Genomic DNA, 26,815 nt, shown 5'->3' on the forward strand with positions numbered 1-26,815 from the left:
GCTGCTGGGACACTCGTTTATTCAGTAATACAAAATAAGAAAAACACGATGCCCTCTGGGCGTAGACAGCAAACGATTGCTTAAACACGGTCAATAACTTCAATAACTTTAACGCACTGTTGTAGCTTCCCTAGTGCAGAACGAGGTCCCAGCGTGTCTCTCTCTCCTTCTCTCTGCGGTGACTCGGCTTATATCCGGTCTCTCCACGCCAATTACTGCAATCAAACACACGTGTTCGTTAATTGCATTTGACCTACTTACGCCTCGCTCTGCTCCCTCCGTCTCTCTCCCGTTGCGGATTCCGCTAAACCACGCCCCCCTCGCCACATACCCCCACCGCCCGACTCAGGCCGGGGAGCCGTCCGGCCTGCAGCCTCCCCCCCCCCCCTCCTGGAGAGGAAGTCAGCCACAGCCATCTGTACACCCGGCCTGTGGATCACCTGAAATTTAAATGGTTGTAAAGCCAGATACCACCGGGTGATCCGCGCGTTGGTATCTTTCATGCGGTGGAGCCACTGCAGAGGAGCGTGGTCCGAACAGAGGGTGAACTCCCGCCCCAGGAGGTAATACCGGAGGGTAAGAACAGCCCACCTGATCGCTAGACATTCTTTTTCTATGGTGCTGTACATCGTCTCTCTCTTAGAGAGCTTCCGACTGATGTACAGCACCGGCCGTTCTTCCCCCTCCACCTCCTGGGACAGGACTGCGCCCAACCCTCTGTTCGACGCGTCTGTCTGCAAGATAAAGGGGAGAGAAAAGTTAGGTGCATTCAGGAGCGGTCCGCCACACAGGGCAGCTTTTAACTGGGTGAAAGCCTGCTGGCACTGCTCCGTCCACTGGACCGTATCTGGTGCCTCCTTTTTAGTTAAATCAGTCAGCGGGCTAGCAGTATCCGAAAAATTAGGTACAAACCTTCTATAATACCCTGCCAGCCCCAGGAACTGTCTAACCTCCTTTTTGGTCTTAGGCCTTGGACAAGTTGCAACTGCTGCCGTCTTATCAATTTGGGGACGCACCTGTCCATGACCCAAGTGGAAACCCAGATATCTTACTTCCACCCGCCCAATTGCACACTTCCTCGGATTAGCCGTGAGCCCAGCCCTCCTCAGCGTCTTCAGGACCGCTCGCAAATGCTGCATATGTCGCTGCCAATCCCCACTGTAGATGATGATGTCATCCAGGTAGGCGGCGGCATATGCAGCATGCGGACGGAGAATTTTGTCCATGAGACGCTGAAACGTGGCTGGAGCCCCGAATAGCCCGAACGGAAGAGTGACAAATTGGTGTAACCCGAACGGCGTGGTGAAAGCTGTTTTTTCTTTGGTCATGGGAGACAAGGGGATCTGCCAATAACCTTTAGTTAAATCCAGCGTCGAGTAAAAGCGAGCCGAGCCTAGCCGATCAAGCAATTCGTCCACCCGGGGCATTGGATATGCGTCAAATTTTGACACAGCATTCACCTTTCTATAATCCACACAGAACCGCACGGAGCCGTCTGTTTTAGGTACTAAGACGATCGGGCTCGCCCAGTCACTGTTGGATTCTTCTATTACTCCCATCTCTAGCATTGCCTCTAACTCCCCCTGAACCACCTTTTTTTTATGTTCAGGTAATCTATACGGCCGGCTGCGAACTACCACGCCCGGCTCGGTCTCAACATGGTGCTGAATGAGATTCGTTCGACCAGGCAGGGGCGAGAACACATCAGCAAAGGCTGCTTGAATGGACTTGATATCAGTGAGCTGCGATGGTGAGAGGTGGTCTCCTCCAGGGGCCAGAGCGAGAGATTGGGATTTTGAACTCGCTTCTGGACCGAGATCCTCCTCCTCACTCACTACCGTCGCCAGCAACACTGATTCCGCCTCCGACCATTTTTTTAATAGGTTGAGGTGGTATATTTGATGTGCCCCGCCCCTATCCGTTCGAGCTACCTCATAGTTAAGATCCCCAACCCGCCGTGTGACCTCAAAGGGTCCTTGCCACTTCGCGAGTAACTTTGAACTAGAGGTAGGGAGTAATACAAGCACTTTATCCCCCGGTGCAAATTGACGTAGCCTAGCCCCCCTGTTGTACAACCGACTCTGTTTGTCTTGAGCCTGCAACAAATTCTCCATGGATAGCCGCCCCAACGTGTGGAGTTTTGTTCTCAGGTCCATGACATATTGAATTTCGTTTTTACTAGCAGAAGGTCCGTCCTCCCAAGTTTCTTTAAGGACGTCAAGGACCCCGCGGGGCTGGCGCCCATAAAGAAGCTCGAAGGGGGAAAACCCCGTGGAGGCTTGCGGGACCTCCCGTACAGCGAACAAGAGGGGTTCTAGCCACCTATCCCAATTTTTGGCGTCTTCCTGAACGAACTTACGAATCATGGATTTTAATGTGCGATTAAATCGCTCGACCAGCCCGTCTGTTTGTGGGTGATAGACGCTTGTTCGAATCGATCTAATGCCCAATAATTCATTAAACGCGGGCCAATTCGTACCCAAAATTATCGGATGCCTGAGGTGCGAGTTAACGGCCACCTCTACTCTATGTTTTTCTCCCCTAAATTTAATATCCACAGGCAAAATAGGGTAATTCACCACTTCCCCGTGTACACACCGAACCCTAACCATGCGGCTATTATCCAATGCCTTCGGATGAATCAGGCTTTGATGGATGGAGGATTGGTTACATCCCGAATCCACCAAAGCCTGATATGTACCCCCCCTGATACTCACTGGTATTTGGTATAAGCCAGCCTGATCGAGGGCAGCCTTTGGCGCGTCGGGGACCCGGATCAACGTCCCCACTTCCATCACCGGACACCTATCGATAAAATGCCCTGGGTCCCCGCAACGCCAACAGGCCGGCCCAGACTTTACCGCCACCCTGGCGGCAGGAAGTAGGTCAAGCGATTGGCGAGGAGAGAGCGGAGAGGCCGGGGCCTGGGGAACGGATCCCATGGGCGAGGTCCCACCCCTGGGAGGAGCCCTGGGACCTGCTGGTGACTCAGCCCCGTAATTCGTCCTCCACCTCGGGGCTAGCTTCGACGGAAGCCCCCCACGGGACCTGGGGAGAGGGACAGATTTAGGGAGAGAGAGGGGAGGGGAGGAGAGAGAAGAAGAGAGAGAAGCAGATGGTAAGGGGTCGCCGACCCCTGGACACGCCACCATTTGGTCTTCCGCCAGCTGGATGGCCTGGTTCAGCGACGTCGGGCGGTGGCACTGGACCCACTGCGCTGTCTTCCTTGGCAGCTTGGCCACGAACTGCTCCAGTACCACACGATCGATCACGTCCTCGACGTCGCTACTGTCGGCCATCAACCACTTGCGGCAGGAATCCCGGAGCTGCTGTGCCATCACGAAGGGCCGGCCAGACTCTTCCAGGGTTAGAGTCCTGAACCTCTGGCGATGTTGCTCCGGAGTCCGACCGACCCGCTGGAGGATGGCACGCTTGAGGTCCTGGTAGGCCAGGAGGTTTTGGACTGGCAGTTGGTGAGCGGCCACCTGCGCTTCCCCGGACAGCAGGGGAATGAGCCGCAGGGGCCAGTCCGCAGGGGGCCACCCTCGAGCCTCTGCCGATTTTTCAAACAGGTCCAGGAAGGCCTCCGGGTCATCCTGAGGCCCCATCTTGTTGAGCGGCAGAGGAGATGTCTGGTCTTTAAACGAAGGGGTGGCCCGGGCCTCCCGGTCTACCCAGCTCCGGAATAGCTCGCGGTCTTCATGCTGGGCCCGGAGGAGCGCCTCGAAGCGTTTGTCCTGCTCCTCCTTGATCGCCAGCATGTGTTGATGTTGTTCCTGATGAAGACCGGCGAGCGACTGGATGATGTCCGCAAATGGCGTACCTGACGGAGATTGCATGGCGGCGATGCTCTTCTTCCTTCCCGGGTTTCGGCACCACTGTAACAAGGTTCAACACAGTCTCAATAGGAAGGAAGAAGGCAGGGGTCGGCTTGCTGCTGGGACACTCGTTTATTCAGTAATACAAAATAAGAAAAACACGATGCCCTCTGGGCGTAGACAGCAAACGATTGCTTAAACACGGTCAATAACTTCAATAACTTTAACGCACTGTTGTAGCTTCCCTAGTGCAGAACGAGGTCCCAGCGTGTCTCTCTCTCCTTCTCTCTGCGGTGACTCGGCTTATATCCGGTCTCTCCACGCCAATTACTGCAATCAAACACACGTGTTCGTTAATTGCATTTGACCTACTTACGCCTCGCTCTGCTCCCTCCGTCTCTCTCCCGTTGCGGATTCCGCTAAACCACGCCCCCCTCGCCACAGTCACCTTTTGTTGGGTGTCGACGTTGCTCAATTTTACACCTAGCCGCCATTGCGCTTGATCGATACAGCACCATTACAGATGCCGTGGTCTATTCCCAGAAACGCACATATAAAAGAGCAATCTTAACCATTTTTGCCCTTTGGACACTTTATGTGCTGGTGTCTCTACCACCTTTAGTGTGGAGGAAATTTCCTGTGGAACACAAAGATGGGGAAAGGGAAATCATGGACTGCTTGATTGAGCTCGACCATGTGGCTTTTACTGTCTACTCCACTTTGGGAGCATTCTATATTCCACTGACCCTCATTTTAGTTCTTTACTACAAGATCTACAAGGCGGCGGAGACGCTGCATAGCCATTGAGGGAGCAGCCGTTTAGTCAAACAGACAGTGAACAGCGTCATGATTTCTGGAATGAGCTCCGATAAAGACATCGCCCTCAGTCCTGACTCATTCTGTCCAGTCTAGAAGTCATTTTCCGATCCGTCGACAGATGGGGAAAGGGTGCATTTTACTTCTTCTTCTTCAGGTAATCTCATCAAGGTCCGCTGGAACCCTGGGGCCAGGGAGAGATGGGCGGCTTTGACATTAGGACTAATCTTGGGAGCCTTTGTGATTTGTCGGCTACCGTTCCTCCTGAAGGAGGTGATTGTGAATATTTGCCCAAACTGCAGCACTTCCGCTGTACTCGCAGATTTCCTCACCTGGCTCTGGTACCTCAATTCCCACATCAAGCTGTTAATATATGCCATCTTTAACGAGGACTTTAAGAAAACATTTAAAAGACTCCTGCCCCTCTGCTGCAGCAATATCCTGTGAAACTGACTGGGAGGGAAAGAAAAATATATGGTTTTAAGGGACATAACTTGCAAATAACAATGACAATACTGTAATACTCTAAATCACTGGACTTCTTTCAAGAATGACATCTTTCAGAGACATTATATTGTTTTATCAGTGGTTCTCAACCCGTGGGCCACACGCAGCCCATCACAAATTCGAAAGTGACCCACCATGCTGAACATTTACGAAAGTTATGAAAAGTATGAAAATAACTTTCAGTTTTACAATTCATTTTAGTTTTTACATTAATATAAGAATGTCCTAAACAAATATAAGCTATAATGTTTTTCATATATTATTTTCAGACATGAGCAGACCTGTATGCACTTAATTAACGTAATGCATTTAACAAACACTTTGGCAAAATTCAGTTCATATAGTCATCAGCAGCCATTAGTATCAGTACAATTGAGCATCAGAATGGACACATTTGTTATTAAGGGAGAAAAATGAAATGGCAGCAAAGAAACGCATACAACAAGAGTAATCACAGCAGTGAAAGAAGGAGAGTGATGGACTTTCGGCATAAACTTTCAGTTTGCTCTGCCGCCACTCACTTGAAGATGTTCAGCTTGTCTTTTTCCTCCCCTTCTCCCAAAACAGCTTTGTGACGAGTGGGGCGGGGCCGATAGTCGTGGGAACAGGAGCGAGGCCAGTGGAGTGATTGGGAAATAAGCGACACCTGGTCTACCCACTGTTCTCGAGTCCCACGGAGGGGATGGAGGGATATAAAAACAGAGCGACGACAGTGACAGACGAGAGTGGACCAGGCCAGGACTTTATTTTGTGTTTGCTTTTTATTTGTGCGTAACAGTCGTCTGCGAGGGGCTGTTGCGCTGTTTTGTCTTTATTTTTGTAGTTAAAGTTTCATTTTGATTGTCCGCCGGTTCCCGTCTCCTTCTTCCCGATGATTACGAAGGTTATATTGTTAAAGTGGTGCCGAAACCCGGGAGAAGGAGGGAGGCGCTACTGAAGATCCCTCGCCGCTGTGGTGAATCCACGGTGCCATCGAGCAGGCGAGGGAGTGTGCCGCCATGGACTCTCGAGGCGGTGGGCTGGAGTGAGTTGCCGGGAACGGGCGAGCTCGCTGCGGACCACATGTGATGTGGAGGGGCGGCTTCCATCTGTGACGGAGCGGTGGAGTTGGCGCTGTTCGCCAGAGAGCCGGAGCCTGCTGCCCTCCACCTGAACGGGGAGGAGCCGGGAACGGGGGACTCCTGCCGGCTGCCCAAAACCGGAGGAGCCGTTGCCGTCCACCGGGCAGCGGAGGAGTGTCGTGCTTTCCACCGAGGGCCGTCTAGTGCCACCGCCAGGCACCACGGAGGAGATCACCCAGCTGGTGGAGGGCCCAGCAGCAGTGCATCTGGGAACCGGCGGACAATCAAATGACATTTTAATAATTCAAAATAAACACAAACCCCTCACGGATGACTGATGCGCACAAATAAAAACCAAAACACAAAATAAAGTCCAGGCCTGGTCCTCTCTCGTCCGTCACTGTCGTCGCTCTGGTTTTATATACCTCCATCCCCTCCGTGGGATTCGAGACCGGTGGGTCGAGCAGGTGTCGCTCATTTCCCAATCACTCCACCGGCCTTGCTCCTGTTCCCACTACTCTTGGCCCCGCCCCACTCGTCACAAGCTTATAGACCCTACTACTTTTTTCTAGCTATATTAAAATAGTTGTTTTTCATGTAATGGCAAAGTGATTATCTTTCGTTTCGTTTTTTATTAGGTTAATTTAGAAAAATGGTTTAGAGATTTTTGGTCGTAAAATATACGTTTTAGTTTTAGTGACCAATCGGCCAGCGGCAAAAAGTGAGCTGATCATAGCCTATGTTTGATCAATATAGCCTTCTCAAATTATCACGACTTATCCAAAATAAAATCTATAGATAGAAAACAGTTCAAGAATATAACAATGTTTTACATTAAACCTAGATAAATGTGCGCTATATCTAATATTTTACATAGATACGACAGACGCGCCAGCGTGATCACTTGTGTTTTTTTAAGTGGATATACCATAATTTTTGCTCATAAAGGTGAGAGTAATACATAATTCGTAACTGTATAGGGTTTACTTTTATCTGTGTGCACTCACAATATAAACAAAACATTGTGCTTCTTTAAAATAAAGAAAACAAACACAATGTGCTTTCTGCAGTCTCGTCTTGAACAGGAGCACTTACAGAAATGAACCGAAGCTCAATGAATAGGCTACATGCCTCACATACATGATAAATATATCTACAGAAAGCTTTTAATTAATCCTAAACAAAATAAAACAAATCAAAAACTCTTATTATAATCATAATCCATAAAGATGTACTTATCTCTAAAGGCACGTCTAATGAGGCAACTTCATCCTTGTGACACAGACTCAGAAAACACTAGTTTCTTAGCAAATAATTCAAATATCTCCTTACTATGTCCCCCTCACACATTCATGGAAATTACTTTTGCAGGAGCATTGTGGCAAGCTTTAGCTTATTGTGTGCATTTGAATGCAGAACTGTTCATCTGTGATGATGGCACATCAATATTTGATATTAATTTGGATCAACATAGGCTACATTTGTGAATGCACATTTTCTGCAATGTCACGCGTCAAGTCATTCAATGAATGTAAATGATTAGATGTCCTAATATTTAGGCTATAAAAGGCTATTATAAATCTGGTGGATTTGTATCGGTGACATAATATGTAAATGATATGCGTGCGGCCCGTGAGACTTGCACTTGGACCATAGTGCGGCCTAGTGGAAAAAAGGTTGAGAACCACTGGTTTATATAGTGCTGTGTGATATAAATGCATGGAAAAAAACAACCCATCTGCTCCACTTAAAGATTTCAGTGTTTGCTGGTTAGCATGGTCCAGTTGCCCCTACTGATACATTGTACACCATCTGGTTCCCAAAATAATTTTTCTTCATTAACAGCCATTTGAAAGTTACTGTGTATACTGACAAAATACAATTTTTGAAACATATAAATCTTCAGAATTATTGTATATTACATTAAATGTTTTGTTGGTGACCATTTTTGGGGGGATAGATCACACAAAAATGAAAATGATTTCATTAATTACTCACCCCCATACCCGTAAGCCTTTTGTTAATCTTCAGAACACATTACAATATTTTTGATGAAATCCAAGAACTTTCTGACAGCTACAGAACTAGCACTTTCAAGGCCCAGAAATGTGGTAAAGACATTGTTAAAATAGTCCATGTGACATTAGTGGTTCAACTGTAAATGTATGAAACTACAAGAATACTTTTTGTGCAAAAAGAAAATTTAAATAATGACTTCATTCAACAATTTCTTCTCTTCCGCTTAACATTAAGATTGAACCACTGATGTCACATGGATTATTTTAAAGACGTCCGGACTCCTTACTACCTTTCTGGGCCTTGAATGTGCTAGTTCTGTAGCTGTCAGAAAGCTCTCAGATATCATCAAAAATATCGTAATTTGTGTTCTGAAGATAAACAAAGGTCTTACAGGTTTGGAATGCCATGTGGGTGAGTAATTAATGGCAGAATTTTCATTTTGGGGTGAGCTCTCCCTCTAAAACTGTGAAAAGTGTGAATGCCTTTACAGTGCAGCTATAGTGAAGGCCTTTGGATCGCATCTCCATTTTTTTTTCATGATGTCATTTTCCTCTTGCTCCAGAGTAATTTTTGTGTCCTTCAAGTGGAATTGGAATTATCGTAATTAAGAGATTTGAGCACACAAATGACAGAACAAAACTGTATTTATGGGTGGGAAACTAGTAATTCTAAATGATACACAAGTTGCTGTGGTGTTAGAAAAGGGGTGAAGAAACATTAAAACATTCTGGAAACACTATACTACAGATGCTATTATGCACTAGTCAACATTTGAAGTGGATCAAAATCTTTCAGCAAATTGGTCCTAAAACCTAAAAGCATTTTTGTCTTAGAACAACTCTGATTAACTTTTTTGATCCACCTCAAATTTTGACTATGCTATGAGTTAAACGTTAATAATTATTTTTAGTTTTCATCTTGAATGTCTAACACATAGTAAGAGGTGTGAGTTTTCCAGGTGCACTTGAAGGCAGCATCAGCTGCTTTGATAGGGTTCAAGAAGAATCTGAGCACGGAACGGAACACAGAACCGAGCACCATTGAGCAAAGATGGTAGACACAGCTCTTCTCCTAGGGGAGGACCTTAAAGTTTAGCTCAAAAAAATCTAAATAAAAAGTGAAAGTTGGTAACTCATACTCAGAATAAGTGCTCTCCATTTAACCCATCCAAGTGCACACACACAGCAGTGAGAACTGAACACACACACACACACACACACACACAAACACCTGGAGCAGTGGGCAGCTATAAATTCCAGCACCCGGGGAGCAACTGGGTTCAGTTCAAATGGGTGCCCTAAGCAGAATTATATTATTGTGCCCCCTCCAGTGCATGACGGTACCACTTCATCCTCTTTTGTAACAAATTTCAGCATTGACCCTGCATTAAATGAAGCATTACCGAGTGCACTTTTAAATACAGTTATTGTTGGTTTAAAAAAAAAAAAAAAAAAAGAATAAGCAAATTAAGAGCAGTCAGTTTAATAAAACATAGTTTTACCAACTACAATGACATCAAAAGACAATTACTGATTGATTTTATAGTCTCAAGCATCAGGAATCACAAAGAGAAAAATAAGCAGTTTTACTATGATAAAACCATGGTTTTCCATTTTTCCTATAAATTTTTCAAACTGTATAGGCTGTTGCATTTATATCGCGAAAAAGTGGTCAAAAATTAAAGATTAAGTGGATATTTGAATTAAATGTTTGGGCAATATTAAACAAGGATTTGATCGTCTTGCAAGTGTAACAACAGCAATTACCAGGCCTTTGGTGCCATTTGTAGGCATTTGTTATATGCAATGTACATAAACTGTGTCATTCAGTGAAATCATTAATTAACCAATCATTTTTGCCTCATTGTTTTTAGTGAATTTCAAGTGGTTTTAAAGGCTTTTGTTTATAATTATAGATACACAATTTAAATAAAGTCACAGAACCATTGTTAGTTTATGGTTACCCTGGCTACAATGAACCATGATTTTTTTTTGTAGTAGTAGTAGTAAAACCATGGCTAAGTTTTTGTTAGGGAACATGGAAACTCAGAGAGAATATTGATGAAATGATGAAATTATCGACATGAAAACATGTCAACAGCCAAAAAGGTTTCCACAGAATTATGAACGTACCTGAAATTGAAAGTGATGCACTGGCTTCATTTTGGGTTTTGTTTTCTGTGAGTACACAAGATGACTTTCACAATTTAGAAAGAAATTCTAGGCTACAAGCTCCAGTTCTCAAAAGTCCCAGGAACCAATGGTCTGTATGCATTTTATGGCCTTATTCAAGCGATTTAACATTTGTGGTTTTTCTACAAACCACACATAATTTAACAATCACGTACATACTGGTCACATATCATAGCCCAGTTTGTGTGGATTACAGTGACAGTAGACTTTAACCATTTAGACGTCAAGCAACGGAGAAAAAAAATAAATAAAAATTTGTCAGGGCATGACAACACTTTTCCAGGCCTCCAAAATACCGTTAGACCTCAGAAGGTTAAGGGTAGAAGAGTGCAAACTCCTTCAAGCACCGAGACTTGAACCGGTGTCCTTCAGGTTACAAGTCAGACTCTAACCATTAGGCCACAGCTGACAAAAGGTACGCCATCACGTTGTCTAAATGATGGAAAACATTAAAAACCTTGAGTTATACTTCCTCCCCTTTACAGAGATAGAAGTGGTTACCTTCTTAAAAAAAAAAAAAAAAAAAAAAAAAAAAAAAATTCCCAAAGATGATGTTAATGTTTGCTTTGTCCAGACTTGTACACCTCGGAGGGTAAGTGCAAATTTTACTTATTCGTCTGAAAAGTCGTGCCAGTATTCGGAATTGGTCATTTTTCAAGTGCCATAATTATACAGCAAAGTCAATCAATACTGCCCTCTCTTGGATAAAATATTTTATTAGCTCAACTGACAGCAATTCTGCAACAGGCTGACATTCCGGTCACATAAAAAATAAAAATGGAAATAAAACAAAAGCCACACACAGTCATTTAAAGACACTTAAAACAGCCACAGATCAGTTTTCTACAGGGAGACATCCTGCAGTCACACATATTACAAGCCCTCCCTTCCATTTTGAGAAGCTACCATATACCGACCCCCACGGGACTTTCTTCCTTTTGGGCAAGAGCTGCAGAGGAGTCCTCCACCAATCAGCATGAGAACTGCTGCTCCCCAACAGATAAAGATAGCAGCTCCCAACTCCCTCTTCTGAGATTGGGCCACTAGAGGATTGTAAAAGTCCCCAATGACCTGATGGGCAGTCCAACTAGACGGCACCAACCCCAGGACCCCCGCAGTGACAAAGAAGGCCCCTCCTGCTACAGCAACCCGGGCCTTTGCAATGCCGTCTGGCAAGCAGTTAACACATTTACCACCTGCAAAACTGGCAAATATTGCAATTAAACCAACAAGGGAAGCAATGATGAGGATTGCCCGAGAGGCCTGTAGGTCTTGAGGAAGAGCCAGCATGGAGTCGTACACTTTACACTGCATTTGGCCAGTGCTCTGCACCACACAGCTCATCCACAGCCCTTCCCACATGGTCTGTGCAGTCACGATGTTGGTCCCAATAAAAGCAGTCACACGCCATAGAGGAAGGGCACATGATATGATGATGCCCAACCAGCCAAGAATGCCAAGTGTAGTTCCGAGGAGCTGTAAGCTGGTAGACATGTCTGAAAAAAAAAAAAAATATATATATATATATATATATATATATATATATATACTGCATAGCAATTACAGAAAACACTGGCATCTACTGGCATCTACCAGTGTTTTCTGTAATTGCTATGCAGTATTTATATATATATATATATATATATATATATATATATATATATATATATATATATATATATATATATATATATATATATATATATATATATATATATATATATATATATATATATATATATATATATATATATAAATACTGCATAGCAATTACAGAAAACACTGGCATCTACTGGTTTCCTAGACTTCTAAAACACTAGTGTTTCGTGTTTTAGAACAGTCAGAGAAATTTGTGAAGAAACCAGTTAAAATTGTATGTGGAGGTGTGTGGGGAGAAAGAAAAAAAAAAAGCCCCCCAACCCATATATATTTTTTTTGTTTACTTAAAAATAATCTTACACAGATCTTAACGTAAATCAAGAATAATAAAGTTACAGAAATTGGAAAGATTTTAATCAGACTTTTAAATTTTAAATATCAACAATAAACACTTTCTTACCTGGGAACCTCCAAAGATACAGATGAGCTTGCAACTAAATACACCCACACCAGTCACAATGGTTTCTACAATATCTTGAAGAAAAACCAAATAACGTGTAGGATAATTATGTGCACGAAATCAGAACTCTTTTAAAAGATTTGTACTCTCCACTCACTCTGCTGTTAATGACTATCCAACAGTGATTGGGTGATTATCAATCAATGAATCAATGGTTTGTAGTGGAGCACGCTGTACTGACAACGCTGATAATGACTGATAATTATCAGGTTACAGATAAAATGAAATAAAATAAATAATAGTTTATTCGATTATTCTTTTATTTTCACTAAACTACAATCAAATGGCCAAGAGGAGTGATCGAGTGATGTGACTGAAGTGCGCCTGTTTGGAAAACTTAGTTCACTAAAATAACACAGTTAAAGTGATTTGAGAACTTATTTGTTTTTGGGGTGTTCATTACGAGACAGATAAAAGATTAACATTCCAGACCAACCAATAAAATGTTCAGAGTGAGCCACCATTTGATTGAAGGGGTCATCGTCCAATCACAAAGCAGAAACTGACTGCTCAAGGCACAGTTTACAGGGCATTCCACCAATTAGATGATCCATGTGGGCGGTCCTTAGCCTCACGGTAACAGTCGTGGTCTCTGTTGTACGCGCTGGTTTAGGCAAGCAGTATGGCGGAAGAAGAGAGTGAATTGGAGTTAGACAGGTTTAAGAAAGAGCTAGAGACTTTGTTGAACACTAGTGCAAGCGACGAACGCGGACTACAGAGCAAGACGTTCTGTGACAGATTCTGTGAGGTAAGATGGCAGACTAGACGAAAGCGTTTGCAAGCTTTATATAAAAGGCAAACAGACGTGCTAACAGTGTTAGCATCATGACAGCAGATTCCCATCCCCCAGTGTACAGCCATCGTGAGCCACAATTTCCCCGTGTTTTACCTCACTTACTACGGGTGTCTTCAAAATAGTCTAGGAGTAAATCTCAATAATCTAACAGTTCATTTGTAATCACGATAGATACAAATCGGGCAGTCACTTTCTTTCAGTTCGCTTCATTAGCTGGTTAAGTGGCTAACGGTTAGCATTCCAAAGTTGCATTCCAAAACAAACAGACTGCGAAAGATTAGCTTATACACTTCATCATATTTTATTTGGCATCGATCTCATAAAACAGACGACGGACCGACTCAGTTTGATTCATCCTTATGCACTACTAAAGGGTGTTAAATGATAGAACAACTCCATGCTGTCTGTGTTAGCAATAGTTAATGTATTATTAACCAGTCTCTGCAAATGCTTATTTAGTTCCAACAGTTACTATGCAGCTTTTGATATCTGATGAAAATGTTGCTAAGTTAATGAATCCATCCTTCTTTCTGTGGAAATAAAATCTTCTATGGTGTTTTACGAAAGTTTGATTGACGTTAACTGTTATCTAATTTGTGTTAGTAAGTTCATGTAGTTACTGTAATTAAATGCTAGTGATTTCTATGACTATAAACAAACATTAAAAGTCTGGCTTTAGGAACACACCACGATATTAATATATTCTTTCAATATTTTCTTTTTCTATGAATTGTCTCTCTTTATTTTTTCCAGTTGGTGGTGGAGCAAACCGGCCGATGGCAAGTGCCTCTTCCCCAGCTCCAGGTGTTGCACAGTGCCCTGTGCTATTTTGTCCATGGTGCAGCATCATTCCCTCCAGAATGCGAGCATGTACGCTACACTCTGAGTAGTCTGGCCCTGTGAGTATATACTTCTGCTTTTAAGTCTTACTTATACATGCTGTAAAACTTTTAGGAAGTAGAGCACACATTGAAGTCACAAGACAGTCGTCATTATTCCCCCTCATGTCATAAACCTCTGCGACTTTATTAGTGATATTTTAAAGAATGTTGGTTGCCAAACAGACAGAGTAAAAAAAAAAAAAAACACAGAGACATTTCTCAAAATAGCCTTTTTGTTCCACAGAAGAAAGTCATAAAGGATTGGAATAAGGATGTGTAGGGTTCCTCATTTATTTAGCATTTAAACAGACACCCAGACATTAACAACAGTCTGTAAAACTGTAAAAGTGACTTAATAAATATCTTAATGTATCATAGAGCCAAATTTAATACTGAATGCTGATGAAAAATGGGTTTTATACATGCAGTTTGCTTGTCTTGCTTTATATTCAATGTGTATTAAACTTAAGCATTCATTTAATCAACATCAGCTAATATAGACATGTTTATTCAAATAAACTGAATGAAACTGTCATACTGATATTGTCCATCATAACCCGTAGTATAACAACCCAATAAGCAAGGTAAAGTATGTTCCAGTTTGACATGACACACATACACTTTACAAAATACTATATTCATTTTAATAGTTTTTTTTTTTTTTTTTTTTAAGTATTTGTTACTTTGGATGTCTGTAATGTAATTGTCCATTCATGGGTAAATGGTGTGTTGAAATTACTGAGGTTGAGTCGACAATAGAAATTCAAGAAGACTGTGAATGCAGTGTAAGTTCCAAAACATCTTTGCCCACCTCCGAATATAAAGCTAATCCTGTCTGATTAGGACCTAAATCCACTGGAAGTTATAGAAGTCACTAAAAGGCTTACAGTATAATTTATTGGAGCAAAAGGTTGTAAAATAAATTAATTACAGAATAACTTTTATTTTATTTACAGGAGTATCTTCGAACTGCTGTTGTTCTTTGGAAAAGATGAATTCATTGAGCATCCTTTAAAAGACATTCTAGACTCATTCGAGGTAACTGCATTACCTCAATCCTATTATTCTTGGGGGAAGCATCATGTTGAATTCTGCTTACTGGATTTTCAGTGCTTATTGTGTTGTTTTACTCATATGTTTCCATGTATATGGTTTGATGTTTTAAAGTGGTCTTTCTGCTCTATTCTAGGACTGCTATGCGAGCCTGGCAAGCCACCATAATGTTTACCTTTTTCAGGTTAGACATATTATTAAAGATGGAGGTCCTTGGGCAAACCCTGTTCTTCAGGCCATTCTCAAGGATTCAGAACTACTACAAGAAGACGGTTAGTCAATCAAGGTTTTGTTTAAAAACAGTGCATCATCAAATGATCTATGCACATTTCCCAAACTGTTAATGGAATTGAGTATTATATCATAAGACTTATTATAAGTCTTATTTATTGTTTTCCTTTACAGTGGACAAATATCTGAGCTCAGAAGTATCCGTTTTCATTGAGCTACGCGTGCGTTATCTGGTGGCATGTGAGAGGCTTCCGGAGGCATTGGCACTGACAAGGAGATGCATCCGGCACTCCGTTGTAGGGAAGCATCTCTATTTCAAGCAAGCCTACCTCATCTGCCTTTGGAGGGCTTCTCTTCATGAGCACTTGAACAAGGGGGTGAGTGAGAAGTTATTTAATTAATAACTACACCTAGGTCTGGGCAATAAAACGGTATCTGTATTTATTGATGGTACACCTTCATAGATAACACTACAAAAATGTTAGCTATATCGCACGCTAGTTACGCTCTAATTTTGTTTAATGTTACATGATATGAGTAACAAGCAGACAGCACACATGAACACCACTGAATGAGTGCTGTGCAGTGTTGGGTAAGTTACTTTTAAAAAGTAATTAGTTACAGTTACTAGTTACTTCTTCCAAAAAGTAACTAAATTAGTAACTCAGTTACAAATTTTTAAAGTAACTAGTTACTTAAGAAAGTAACTATTGCGTTACTTTCAAGTAAAATTAAATTTTAAATGCTCAAACGTGACCCCACCTCTACCCCTCTTTAAAGGAACTTAAAATACATGTGCATGTTCAATTATTTATGATAAATCTGAATATTATAATGAAATGGACACTTAATACAATACATTATTAACAGAAACATGAAACATTGTACACACATCTAAAAAAAAAAGTTGCTGTGGGACAAAGTGAGACTAGCCTCCAATCAAATGGCATGTATGTAGATATTATGTTTATATAGTGGATCAATGCAAATAACACGATAGTTTTTGGGAACTTTTGATATTTCCTTTTATTGTTTCTTTAGTTTCTTGAAGGAAAAAGTAATGTATATACTTCTATTTAGAGAAGGCTACTTTTGGATTATTGGGGCTCGTCGCCATACCTGTCTCTCGTTGACTGACTGGCTTGTGTTGTTCGTTGTGTGTCCTGTCCTGTCCGATGATGGGTCGTTCGCGAATGAGCGTTAGTGATGATGGATCGACTCGTTCGCGATTCGCGAATGAGCCGACTCTAAGAGCCAGCTTTTTTAGTTGAACTTCGGGAGCTGGCTCGCATATCTGAAGAGCCAACTGAATTTTTTTCAAATTTAGCCTATAGAAATTAAATAATTATGTAATAAAAATTGAAATATTATAGTCAAAGTCATTTAAAGAGCCGTTTGTGAGCCAAAGAGCCGGCTCTTTTCAGTGAGCTGAGTCAAAAGAGCCGAATTCCCATCACTACTATGCGTGCTTTCGAAAACCCGCCCAACTCTACCTCTGATTGGCTTACAATGAAATTTTACTCTACCTCAGCCAATCGTCAGCATTTATGCGCTTGTCTCGTGCTCTGCCCACTAACCAAGGGAGAACAGTAAAAAAAAGTATTTGCCTCTCGCTCAGAGATCTAGTTGGTCTGATGAAAAAAAAAAAAACAGCTTCATCATCAGTTATAGTAACGCGCCGCATTTTTTGGCAGTAACGGTAACGGCGTTATTAAGATGAGAAGAGTAATCAATTAGATTACTCGTTACTGGAAAAAGTAATGCCGTTAGTAACGCCGTTATTTATAACGCCGTTATTCCCATCACTGGTGCTGTGCCACCTTGTGATGAGAAGATTGTGAATAAAAAAAATTATATTAGTAGACCGGGTTTCCGCGGGGCCATAAAAAGTCATAAAAACGTCTGGATTTTCCATACAAAGTCATAAAAAAACATTTAGCCACGTCTTAAATTGATATGCTAGTCCATTAATTTGTTATTCCATCAAAATGCGCTTGCTGCGGCAATGGCATTCATTTGTTATTGGCTATTGTAGTTCTGTATGAGGAATCTTGGTGGTATCACACTGGTATCACAGCGTTCCAGAACTACAAGGTCCATGCGGCAGCATACAGACTTGTCAGAAAGACTTTCATAGAAACCCGCGCAAACTCCTAACATACTGTCATACTGACTGAGTCACTGCTTAGCTTAATTGAAATCATCCTGGCTATCACAATGGGAAAATCTACCTTTAATGATATATGGCTCGAAGATGGTGCGTTTAGTAGCTGGCTCAAGCCCTTCGCTAACAATTGGTATCAAGCATCCAAACACAAGATGCGGAAAAGCTGAACTGAGTAGCTGGTTACTCGCGCGCTGTGTTCGGTGTGGAGAGAGAGCCGCGTATCACGGACAGTCTCTCCTGCACATGAACGAACAAATACTAATCGCAGTTTTGAACAAAAAGAAAAGGATGTGTAATGTGTAAATGCCCAATTCAGTACCACGGTGTTCAGGTGTTCAGGACTCACGCAGAGAAAGGCATCTCAGAACGCTTGTACACCAAATTTGCTTCTTTTTGCTCTTGTGCCGACAAAAACATACAAAATGTCAAAATACCCGCCTTGAAAGTATGCTCGAAACAATTTACATTTGTCAGTTATTTCTTAAGTGAAACTAAACAGTTGATGAAAAAGATGCGTTCATCATCTCTTAAAGTGACAGCGCCTAATTTAGCTACTAGCTGCTGTTATGTTAATCCAAGAAAATGAAAGAAAAATCACTCACTGCTTTTGACTGCATTACTTTGTAGTTTTAACCAGAATTTATGCACAGTCAAACCAAAAATTTTCCAGACTCCAGATATAATGTTTTATATACATATTTTACTAGTAGGTACAGGACACTAATACATTTATGTAAGTGAGTATAAACAAACTGTGACATATACCTAAAGAATCTTCATACAGTGAACTACTAGTGAAATAGATAGATATAAATGTTTTATCAATCTATATATAAAATTGGGAACAAAAATTATTCAGCACCTTGTAAAGCACCATGCATTGCTTATGTGCGTTTCTTTTTTCTGAATTGCTAATGCAACCTTTTCACACCACAGTCTGAACAAAATGAAGCATCGCTTGGTAATTGGTCAACAAAGTATTGCTAGTTGTGTAAATATTGTCATAATAACAGTTATCTGTAGTTTTGGTGATTTGTAATCCATTACGTACATTTCTATCAAAGTTATGACATTATCAAGACGAATTTGTTCTGACAGAGTTTAACTCTAAATTCTTGTCATATTTTATAACCATTTTAGAAGCAATAGCAATTTAACTGTAATAATGTGAGAAATGTTGAAGGTGTCTGAATAAATTTTGGTTTGATTGTATATTCAATTTTTACATTGAAGACTATCCAGTGCTATTTTACATTTAATTATTCGGTTTCTGTACCTGGACACCTACAAACTTGAAAAAACGTAAAAGTTGTGTAAATAGAAAACATTAATAAAAATTAATGAACACACAAATTAAACAAACTGGTACAACCACAGTCACTGGTACAACATTCAGCGGGTCCCCGCTGACCCCAGCTATGGCCCTGGGTGTGGGTGTTTGAATACTGTGACCAAACACCAATAACACTTGTTATTTTGGAAAGTAATGCCATAAAATAATTGTTAATTTACAATGTTACTTTAAAATGTTACAATTGTTAAGTGTTCCTGTGTTCTTGATACTCAAGAAAAAGAAGGCGATGGCTTCAGTTTCTTAATTTTAAGAAATAAAAGAATAACTCTTTAAATAATGAAACTTGTTGCTTTCAATGAAAGTCAATAATAAAAAGGAATTTTAATGACTGAAGTTATTTATCGTAATTCGTGTAGGTCGTAATTCAAATCCTAATAGTCATAAAAAGGTCTTAAAAGGTCTTAAATTTGACTGATGAAACCCTGAGTAGAATTTTACATTTTAATATTTGAATTTGAATGCAAAACCGGTGCAACCAAATTTTAGATGTGCTAGGGAAGCCTTATTAGTGGTGCACGAAATGATAATGTAAGTGTCCTTGTTGAAATTTAATGTTTGTTTGTCTAGCTGAAAAAATATGCCTTGTACATTATACTGAATAATATTCTGTATATTTTAAAGTTGGTTTGATACCTTTTTAGATTCAATGGTGTTGTCTTTTAATAGATTTATATTATTGCAAACATTTAAAGTTATTATTATTAAACATATAAAATGGTAACGTAATTCAGAAAACGGAAATTTGTGCAATAACAGGGATGTTTTTCTGAACATTTTAGTATTAGTTTTATATTATAATGTCTTGTAGTCAAATTATTTAATTAATTTAAATGGATCATTGTTAATTTTCCCCCTTAGAAATGAAGCCTTTTGCAATGTAAAGGGCACAGATTTATGACTATCTGAGTTAGTTTGGGTTCAAAACATAACAGCCTTAAAGAGTTTAATTGGCAAAAAAACAAAAAACAACTAATGTCTAATGAATGTCAAACTAACTTTAGCGCCGTCGAAAACCGTGACGCGAGCACTGCACCAACTGAGACAGCTGCAGCCTCGGTTCTGCCGCAGCAGTGGACAAATCTTTCACCCTCCATTACTAGCAGCGAACTACATTATACCAACATTAGTGTCGTGCTCTAATGCTAGTATTTCCTGTCACTCAGGATTTGTACAGAGATGAAGACTGCCATCTATCTATCTATCTATCTATCTATCTATCTATCTATCTATCTATCTATCTATCTATCTATCTATCTATCTATCTATCTATATCTATATATATATATATATATATATATATATATATATATATATATATATATATTACATTTTTGAGAATCTATAACAAATTATCGTGATGCTCACGTGTATCTATTTTCTTTCACCCTGAGTAATTTGATGCGACCGGCTGCCGTTATACTTGCACTGTTGTCAGACCCGACTAATCGATAATGAAAATTGTTGTCGATGATTTTTTTTTATTGATGATAATCGATTTTATTGATTAGTTGTTGCAGCCCTAGTGACAAGGCCAATGCATTAAAACAGTTCAGTTTAATCACCTTGATGGTGAGTAATTTATGGCCTAATTTAAATTTTTGGATTAACCAGCACTATATATTTATAGCTCCTAAAAGGCTGTGTAACTATGAGAAGTTATTACCTCAAAATGTACATCAGTATGCAGTTTTCCCTGTTGCTTACGTGCCAGTGATTATGCCTCTGCAACTGCCATGGGTTGCCAACCCGTTTATCACGTTAGGGTTGATTTGACTTACATTTTAATGGTCTGTTCTATTTTGTGGTCTTAAAAAGATATAAAAAATGTCCAAATATGTTTTTTTTTTTTTTTTATCCATTCGATTATATTGCTTTAAAGTATTGGAATATGATGAACAATATCAAAGATCACAATATTGTTTTTCTTTCCTAAAGATGGCAGACATCGATGGGAAAAATGCTGTAGAGATACTCTGCATGATGGAGAATGAAGAGAAAGATGAGACTGTTTTGATGATGAGTAAAGGCTTCCTATCTCAGAAGCTTCAGATTGGAGAAATGTACTACCTTTGGTGGGTCTTTCAAGCTCTATGAACTTTTAAAAGGGGAATTGTCTTAAGTGTCTTGCCCCTCTTTGTAGCATTTAATGTTTTATTATAGCTTGACCAGAAGATGGTACTGAAGATGTAGAGGACCACAGGTCTTATTTCTTGCACTTTTTTTATTTTATTTTTTTATTCCCATAAAGGGATTTGGTCTTCATATGGAGCAGACTCTACCTGCGATTGAACCTCTCCAAGCAGGGCTTCCTAGAGGAATGCAAAATAATGATCCTGTCAGCCACCAACATAAAAGCGATTTTCCCATTTATGAAGGTGATTTTGGCAGAGGTAAGAGATTTTGTCGTTGCATTAAACATTTAATTGTAGACCTAGACAAAAATATAATTGAACACACACCTCAATATTTATAGTAATGTAGTGTTTATGAAATGTTCTTTTTAAGTGATCGGTCTGTGTAGATTCATCAATAAACCATCCAGGTGTTTAAACATTTAAAAAAAAATACATTTTTATTAAAATCACTGGACTATAAAAAGTTATTTTTAACTGTATTTTATTGAAATGATCCCAGCAATAAAATTTGTGGTTTTATTTTTTCAGTTTGGAAAAGATGGCCTGGGGTTTTGTGTGGAGCTTTGTGCAGGAGCCTTGCAGACTGACCTTAAGAATGATCCAGTCGCCAAGTCTCTTATCTACAAAACCATTGCATACCTGCTCCCTAATGACCTAGAGGTCTGTAGGGCTTGTGCACTGCTAGTTTTCTTCCAAGAGAGAACTGTTGAGTCATACAAGAACGTGTTTCTCCTGTATACTCACCCTGATCAAGAGTACCATGCAGACACCAGTCTTGTGGGTAACAGTGTACGCTTTGAGGTTCTCCAGATCCTGAAAAAAGACCTGTACTTTGACCCAGAGTTCTGGAGCCTTCTCAACATTGAAACAAACTGTCTGAAGCTAATGAGCGATAAGGTTGGTAAAGCAGCTTTATGTGAAATCAAGCAAAGGGACAAGTGGATGCCAAGCTACTGTGTGAAAGGATGTTGTCAGTGTTACACAGAAAACACATATGGAACAATCAGTAAAGCAGAGGAACATACCAATCGAAAAAAACAGGAAGTGGAGTCAGTGAAAACTTGTGCTAATTCTGCCTCTGGGGAAGCATCCTCCAAACCTCCAGGCAAAAGGCGGGGTAGGAAGCCAGGGACACGGCTTGTAAAAGATTCAGAGGCCTGTCCTGTTCGACGTTCATTTAGGCAATTGGACTCTGCAAAGAATCATACCAGGCAACTTAATAGTAGACGCCAGAGACTTCTTTCGCGGCAGACTGAGATGAACACTATGAAGCGCAAGGGAAGGAAACCACAATGGCTTTTGGACCAGTTGGCTGCCCAAGCAGAAAACAGTGAACCTCAACAAGACAAGAAACCAGGAAGGAAACCAAAGCAGTCAAATCTTTTAAAGAATATTTCAGCTGAGGAGCCATTAAGTGAAATTACAATGAAATTTTCCTACCCTGATAATGAAGTTGACCTCTCTTCTGATGTCCAGGCCTCACTGTTTTCTGCGGACACCCATCAGATGACTGAAAGCAGTACTGACAAAACCGCACCTCAAGAGAATTTGAAATGCCCTGACGTTACTACGTCTCTTATCAAGTTACTATCAACAGAACCTACTCCATGTAGGAAAAAGGAATTCAGGGTGATGGAGGAGATTGTTTTTCAGGAGCAAGGCCTTTCTATGGTTTGTAAATTCCACACATATTCAAGACCAGTTGAATTAGAAGGACTATCAATCAAGAGTTTACCTAAAGATGAAGTTAAGGTGGACCACAATGAATCCAAACAAGAAAGACAGTCTGCTGAGCAACAATGTGAAAGCCTTGAAGCAGCTGCACAGGATAATAATGCTGTGGAAATCAAGGCTACATCAATTCTGGTTACAAATGAGGAACCATCCACTCCTGCTGAAGCCATTCTTGAGCCAGTTAAAGAATTAATTGAACATCCAAAAGTTAATGAGTTATCAAGTCCCCAAGATGCAAACCCCAAATATCCAGAATATGGTCCTTACAGTCCTATTAGTCCACCAGAAAATACTACTGTTGATCTTTCACCAGAAGAGACCACTCTTACCACAGCTGATGCCATTCCTGTATCTGATAATACGCCAGAAAACATCACTGGTCTTCATGAGGATGCTCCTCCAGTTCTCACTGAAGTGAAGATGATCCCTGATGCTACAGTTGCTATTTTGAGTGAAAGCGAAATTGCCACTTCTTCTAAAATTGTGCATGAGAGTACAGAGGTGCCAGCGCTGTCACTAAGACCTGAGGAGACATCACCGAAAAAAATGCACGTGGCTGTTGATTGTCTAGTCCCTGACCCTATTCCCCCAAGTGATGCAAGTTGCCAGCTTTCAGTTAACTGCAGTCTTTGCAATAAAGAAACCAAATACCAATACATTCTGCGGCATGCAATGTGGCATCATCGGATTGACAGAAAGTGCATGTTCTGTCACAAACGCTACACTCATGGACGCAGCCCGTCGGTCCATTTTAAAGTACACATTCAAGAGCTGAAAAAGTCTAATGGGCTTTTTAATGAAAATATTTGTGAGAATGCCACTGAGAACACCTTGCGACATTCTGAGAAAAGACTGTTTAAACGTGTGAATCCTGCCATGAAGAATAGGATTAGAAACCTCAAAATGAGGTTAAACTGTACCTTGAACCTCAAAGATTTGCACAGGGAAGGACAACGTTCAGAACCTAAGGTGAGATTGCGGGCAAGGTTAGTTAAGAATTCAGATCCCTCAAGTATATCGGAAGAACAAAAGGAGAAAGATTGCAAGATGAAGAGAAAACCTGCGTTAGCAAAGAGATCTCGGTCCATAGATGAGAACAAAAAGGTTTTCAGAATGGGACTAGTAAGGAAGAGAGCAAAGACTATGCAAACACTAACTCCAGATGACAACCATTCAGATTCCAAGGACAACTTGACTCATAAGGTAAATGGAGTGATCAGAAAAAAAAGAAAATTGAAGAGTGAGCCTGAGACAAATACTGTTGATGAAAAGGTTCAGACATCTCAGAAAACTGAGAGTGTAGAAAGTCCGAAAGTCAGTGTCAAGACTGAATCTGAGAATGTAGAAGTGACAAAAGACAAGAGCAAAACAAAATTTAAAAGAAAAGATAAAATGCTGGTCTCTGGGGTGAACAAGAAGAAGATTACTCCTGGAGATCAAAAAGAGGATGGAGAAGATGTAAAGAAGAGGAAGATAACAGATAGCCTGGAAGCCACTTCTGAGAATCAGGAACCCAAAAACAGTAATACTGAATTAAAGAAAACTAATTTAATAGGGCATAAGAATGGGACTCCCTCAAAACCCAAACAGCCTTCTACACCATTCCAGGGAAAAAGAACCGGAGCATCTACGCATGTCAGATGCCCTGTGGAGATATGTACATTTAGTGCGAAGTCAATCCTTGTCCTTTCACATGTGCTGTCTCACCACCATGGCGACAAGAAGGCGCTTGTGTTCTTTTTCAACTTTGGAAAGGAAAAATGTCTTTTCTGTTGCAGAAAGATATTCAACCCTCAGCATTTTTTTGACCATGTGATATGCCACAGAGGTGAGCTGAAGTTCCCATGCAACCATTATGGCTGCAAGGAGAGGTACCAAACACGTATGGAGCTTAGTGAACACATGTTAATCCATCATCCCTTGAAAGCGATGTGCTGCTTTCCTGGCTGCTCTATGCAAGTTGAGAGCGGTATGCTCCTGTATAAGCATGAGAAAACGCATTATCAACCTGATACAAGTTCAGGAAAAAATCCATTACCCAAAGAATCTGAACCAACAGGGCAAGGAGCCTCTCGAAGCCAGGAAGATAATATGGAGGTGCCAGCAGATTCTTCAGGCAGTCAACAAATTCTGGGTACAGCCAATTCGAAGGGTCCTGCAAATCGAGAAGATGGAAAACCTTTAGTCCTCAATAAAGGTTCTGTAAACTACAGTAGCAAAAACCATAGCCTTGTTAATGGGCATAGCGAGGGGGACAAAGTTGTTCCTCCCAAACTCTCAGATCCCGTCAATAAAGAGCAGCAACCACTGGTTTCAGGAAAACCTGTAACTAAACGATTTGTTCGACCTCTTCCCTCTGCCTATCTGGATGAGTCTTACATTAGCATGCCAAAACGCTGGAAGGAAACCCAGGGGGGCTCAAAATTATTAGGCTCTGTGTCAAAGCCAGAAATACTGCCTACCAGTCAGCGCTGCTCTCGATGCTTTCAGTCTTTCAACAGTGAGGAAGAGCTGCAGACACATAAGGACAAATGCACATCCCTCTTTGGATTTGATTCAGATGATGAAAGTAAGTACCTTTTTATTATGAATCTCAAGTTATTTATGTTTTGTTTATTGAATACTTTGTTTTTGTTTTCAACAGGTGCCTCCTGAATTTGGAGAAGCAAGTCTCTCTATTGAGAAATTTGCTAAATGCTGCTGTGAGCAATCAGCGTTCTTATGTGTGCTTAACATCTTTGTCAACGTCTCGAAATGGAACTAGATCGAGAACTACATGGGAAATGAATTATCCCTTGTTGTAGTCTTCTATGGCCGATCTGCTGCTTCATTTCAGAGCGAGGGTCTGTTAATTATTCTTTAAAAAATTGACATTGTCTTTTTTGACTTTTTCAAGTCTTTTGAGACTTGAGACTATTTTTTTTTTACTTGATTGTCATCTTTGCTAGAAAATGGATAAGTTTGTCTTTCTATAAAAATGCACAACAGATGCTTTTGACTCTCCTCGTTTCCTGTCACAGTGTTTAGCCTCTCATTTTTTTCTTGCCTTTTCAATTCCTGGATATGAGAGGCCACCAAAGACCATGACACTACAAGATGAGTTGGTCTGCCTTTCTGGCCAGGGTAAATACCTGATCTAGAAAACACAAAATGCTGTGCTTAATGGTGGTTAATGAAAGGTTTAACTTTCTGTTTGGAGACAGTGAGTCAGGTATTCTCCAATGTTACATTGTGCTTTATGAGCAGAAGTACTGGATGGAAGCTAGTAGGCTACTTTAAGTATTGCAGACACACTCTAAATATGTTCTTTTATTATTATTTTTTTTTTTAAAACTTAATATGTGAACCATTGTAAATTGTTACTAATTGCATATTCTGCAAATGTCATTAACTCGCATATGTTTAAGTCAGTGGACACTTGGGAAGAATTAAAGACATCAAGTTTTTAAATGAAGGACCTTGGCTTGGTGGTTAAGAATGCCTAAAGAACTGTTGGCCTGTAACTGGTGCTGCTGGAAAGGCCTAGTCTTCAAGTCTGCAGATTCTCCTGTTAATGGAGGAGTGTATATGTGCCACAAAGCCTCATTGAACAATCTCATGACATAATCTAAATGACTTCTCTTTAAACTCAAGAACATTGTAAGGGGAGGACTAATTTGTGTCTCAGACAGAGGCATGTTTATAGCTGTTCTATTGATGAACGGTAACGGTCTTATTTATTCTTTTTTTTTTTTTTTTTGTATCTTCTGTAAATGTTTGAAGAGTTTAAATAGTATATGATTGGATTGGGTGACTGGGTTTATATATCAAGAGATTTTTGTTGTCATGGTTAATAAACATATTTGAAGGGGAGTTGTGTGTTTTGGTTTATTGCGAACAACAGCCGTTGTACTGTATATTGTTAGCACTTGAACAACATCATGCTTTAATTT

General features: G+C 40.7%; 3 protein-coding genes and 1 pseudogene across 3 annotated transcripts; 2 read left to right on the forward strand and 2 right to left on the reverse strand.

The window, feature by feature from the left end:
* Positions 1-94: 94 nt before the first annotated feature.
* On the reverse strand, positions 95-3,944 carry LOC127949311 (putative SCAN domain-containing protein SCAND2P). The gene is made up of 2 exons (XM_052546410.1): positions 2,718-3,944; positions 95-215 (listed from the first exon to the last, which is right to left on the reverse strand). Exons 1-2 carry the CDS (start codon positions 3,837-3,839, stop codon positions 213-215), a joined length of 1,125 nt encoding a protein of 374 aa, XP_052402370.1. The 5' UTR covers positions 3,840-3,944; the 3' UTR covers positions 95-212.
* A 357-nt stretch (positions 3,945-4,301) lies between these two features.
* Positions 4,302-5,712, forward strand: LOC127949087 (5-hydroxytryptamine receptor 1F-like; annotated as a pseudogene).
* A 5,399-nt stretch (positions 5,713-11,111) lies between these two features.
* cldng (claudin g) lies at positions 11,112-12,637 on the reverse strand. Its single transcript, XM_052546412.1, has 2 exons — positions 12,473-12,637; positions 11,112-11,909 (listed from the first exon to the last, which is right to left on the reverse strand). Exon 2 carries the CDS (start codon positions 11,905-11,907, stop codon positions 11,287-11,289), a length of 621 nt encoding a protein of 206 aa, XP_052402372.1. The 5' UTR covers positions 11,908-11,909; positions 12,473-12,637; the 3' UTR covers positions 11,112-11,286.
* Positions 12,638-13,105: 468 nt separating this feature from the next.
* Positions 13,106-26,735, forward strand: znf654 (zinc finger protein 654). The gene is made up of 9 exons (XM_052545851.1): positions 13,106-13,280; positions 14,082-14,227; positions 15,166-15,247; positions 15,399-15,534; positions 15,668-15,870; positions 20,950-21,086; positions 21,263-21,404; positions 21,678-25,452; positions 25,528-26,735. The coding sequence occupies exons 1-9, from the start codon at positions 13,155-13,157 to the stop codon at positions 25,536-25,538; spliced, it is 4,758 nt and encodes a 1,585-aa protein (XP_052401811.1). The 5' UTR covers positions 13,106-13,154; the 3' UTR covers positions 25,539-26,735.
* Positions 26,736-26,815: the final 80 nt, after the last annotated feature.

Source organism: Carassius gibelio, chromosome B1, assembly GCF_023724105.1.
Source record: "Carassius gibelio isolate Cgi1373 ecotype wild population from Czech Republic chromosome B1, carGib1.2-hapl.c, whole genome shotgun sequence".
Lineage (NCBI taxonomy): Eukaryota > Metazoa > Chordata > Actinopteri > Cypriniformes > Cyprinidae > Carassius > Carassius gibelio.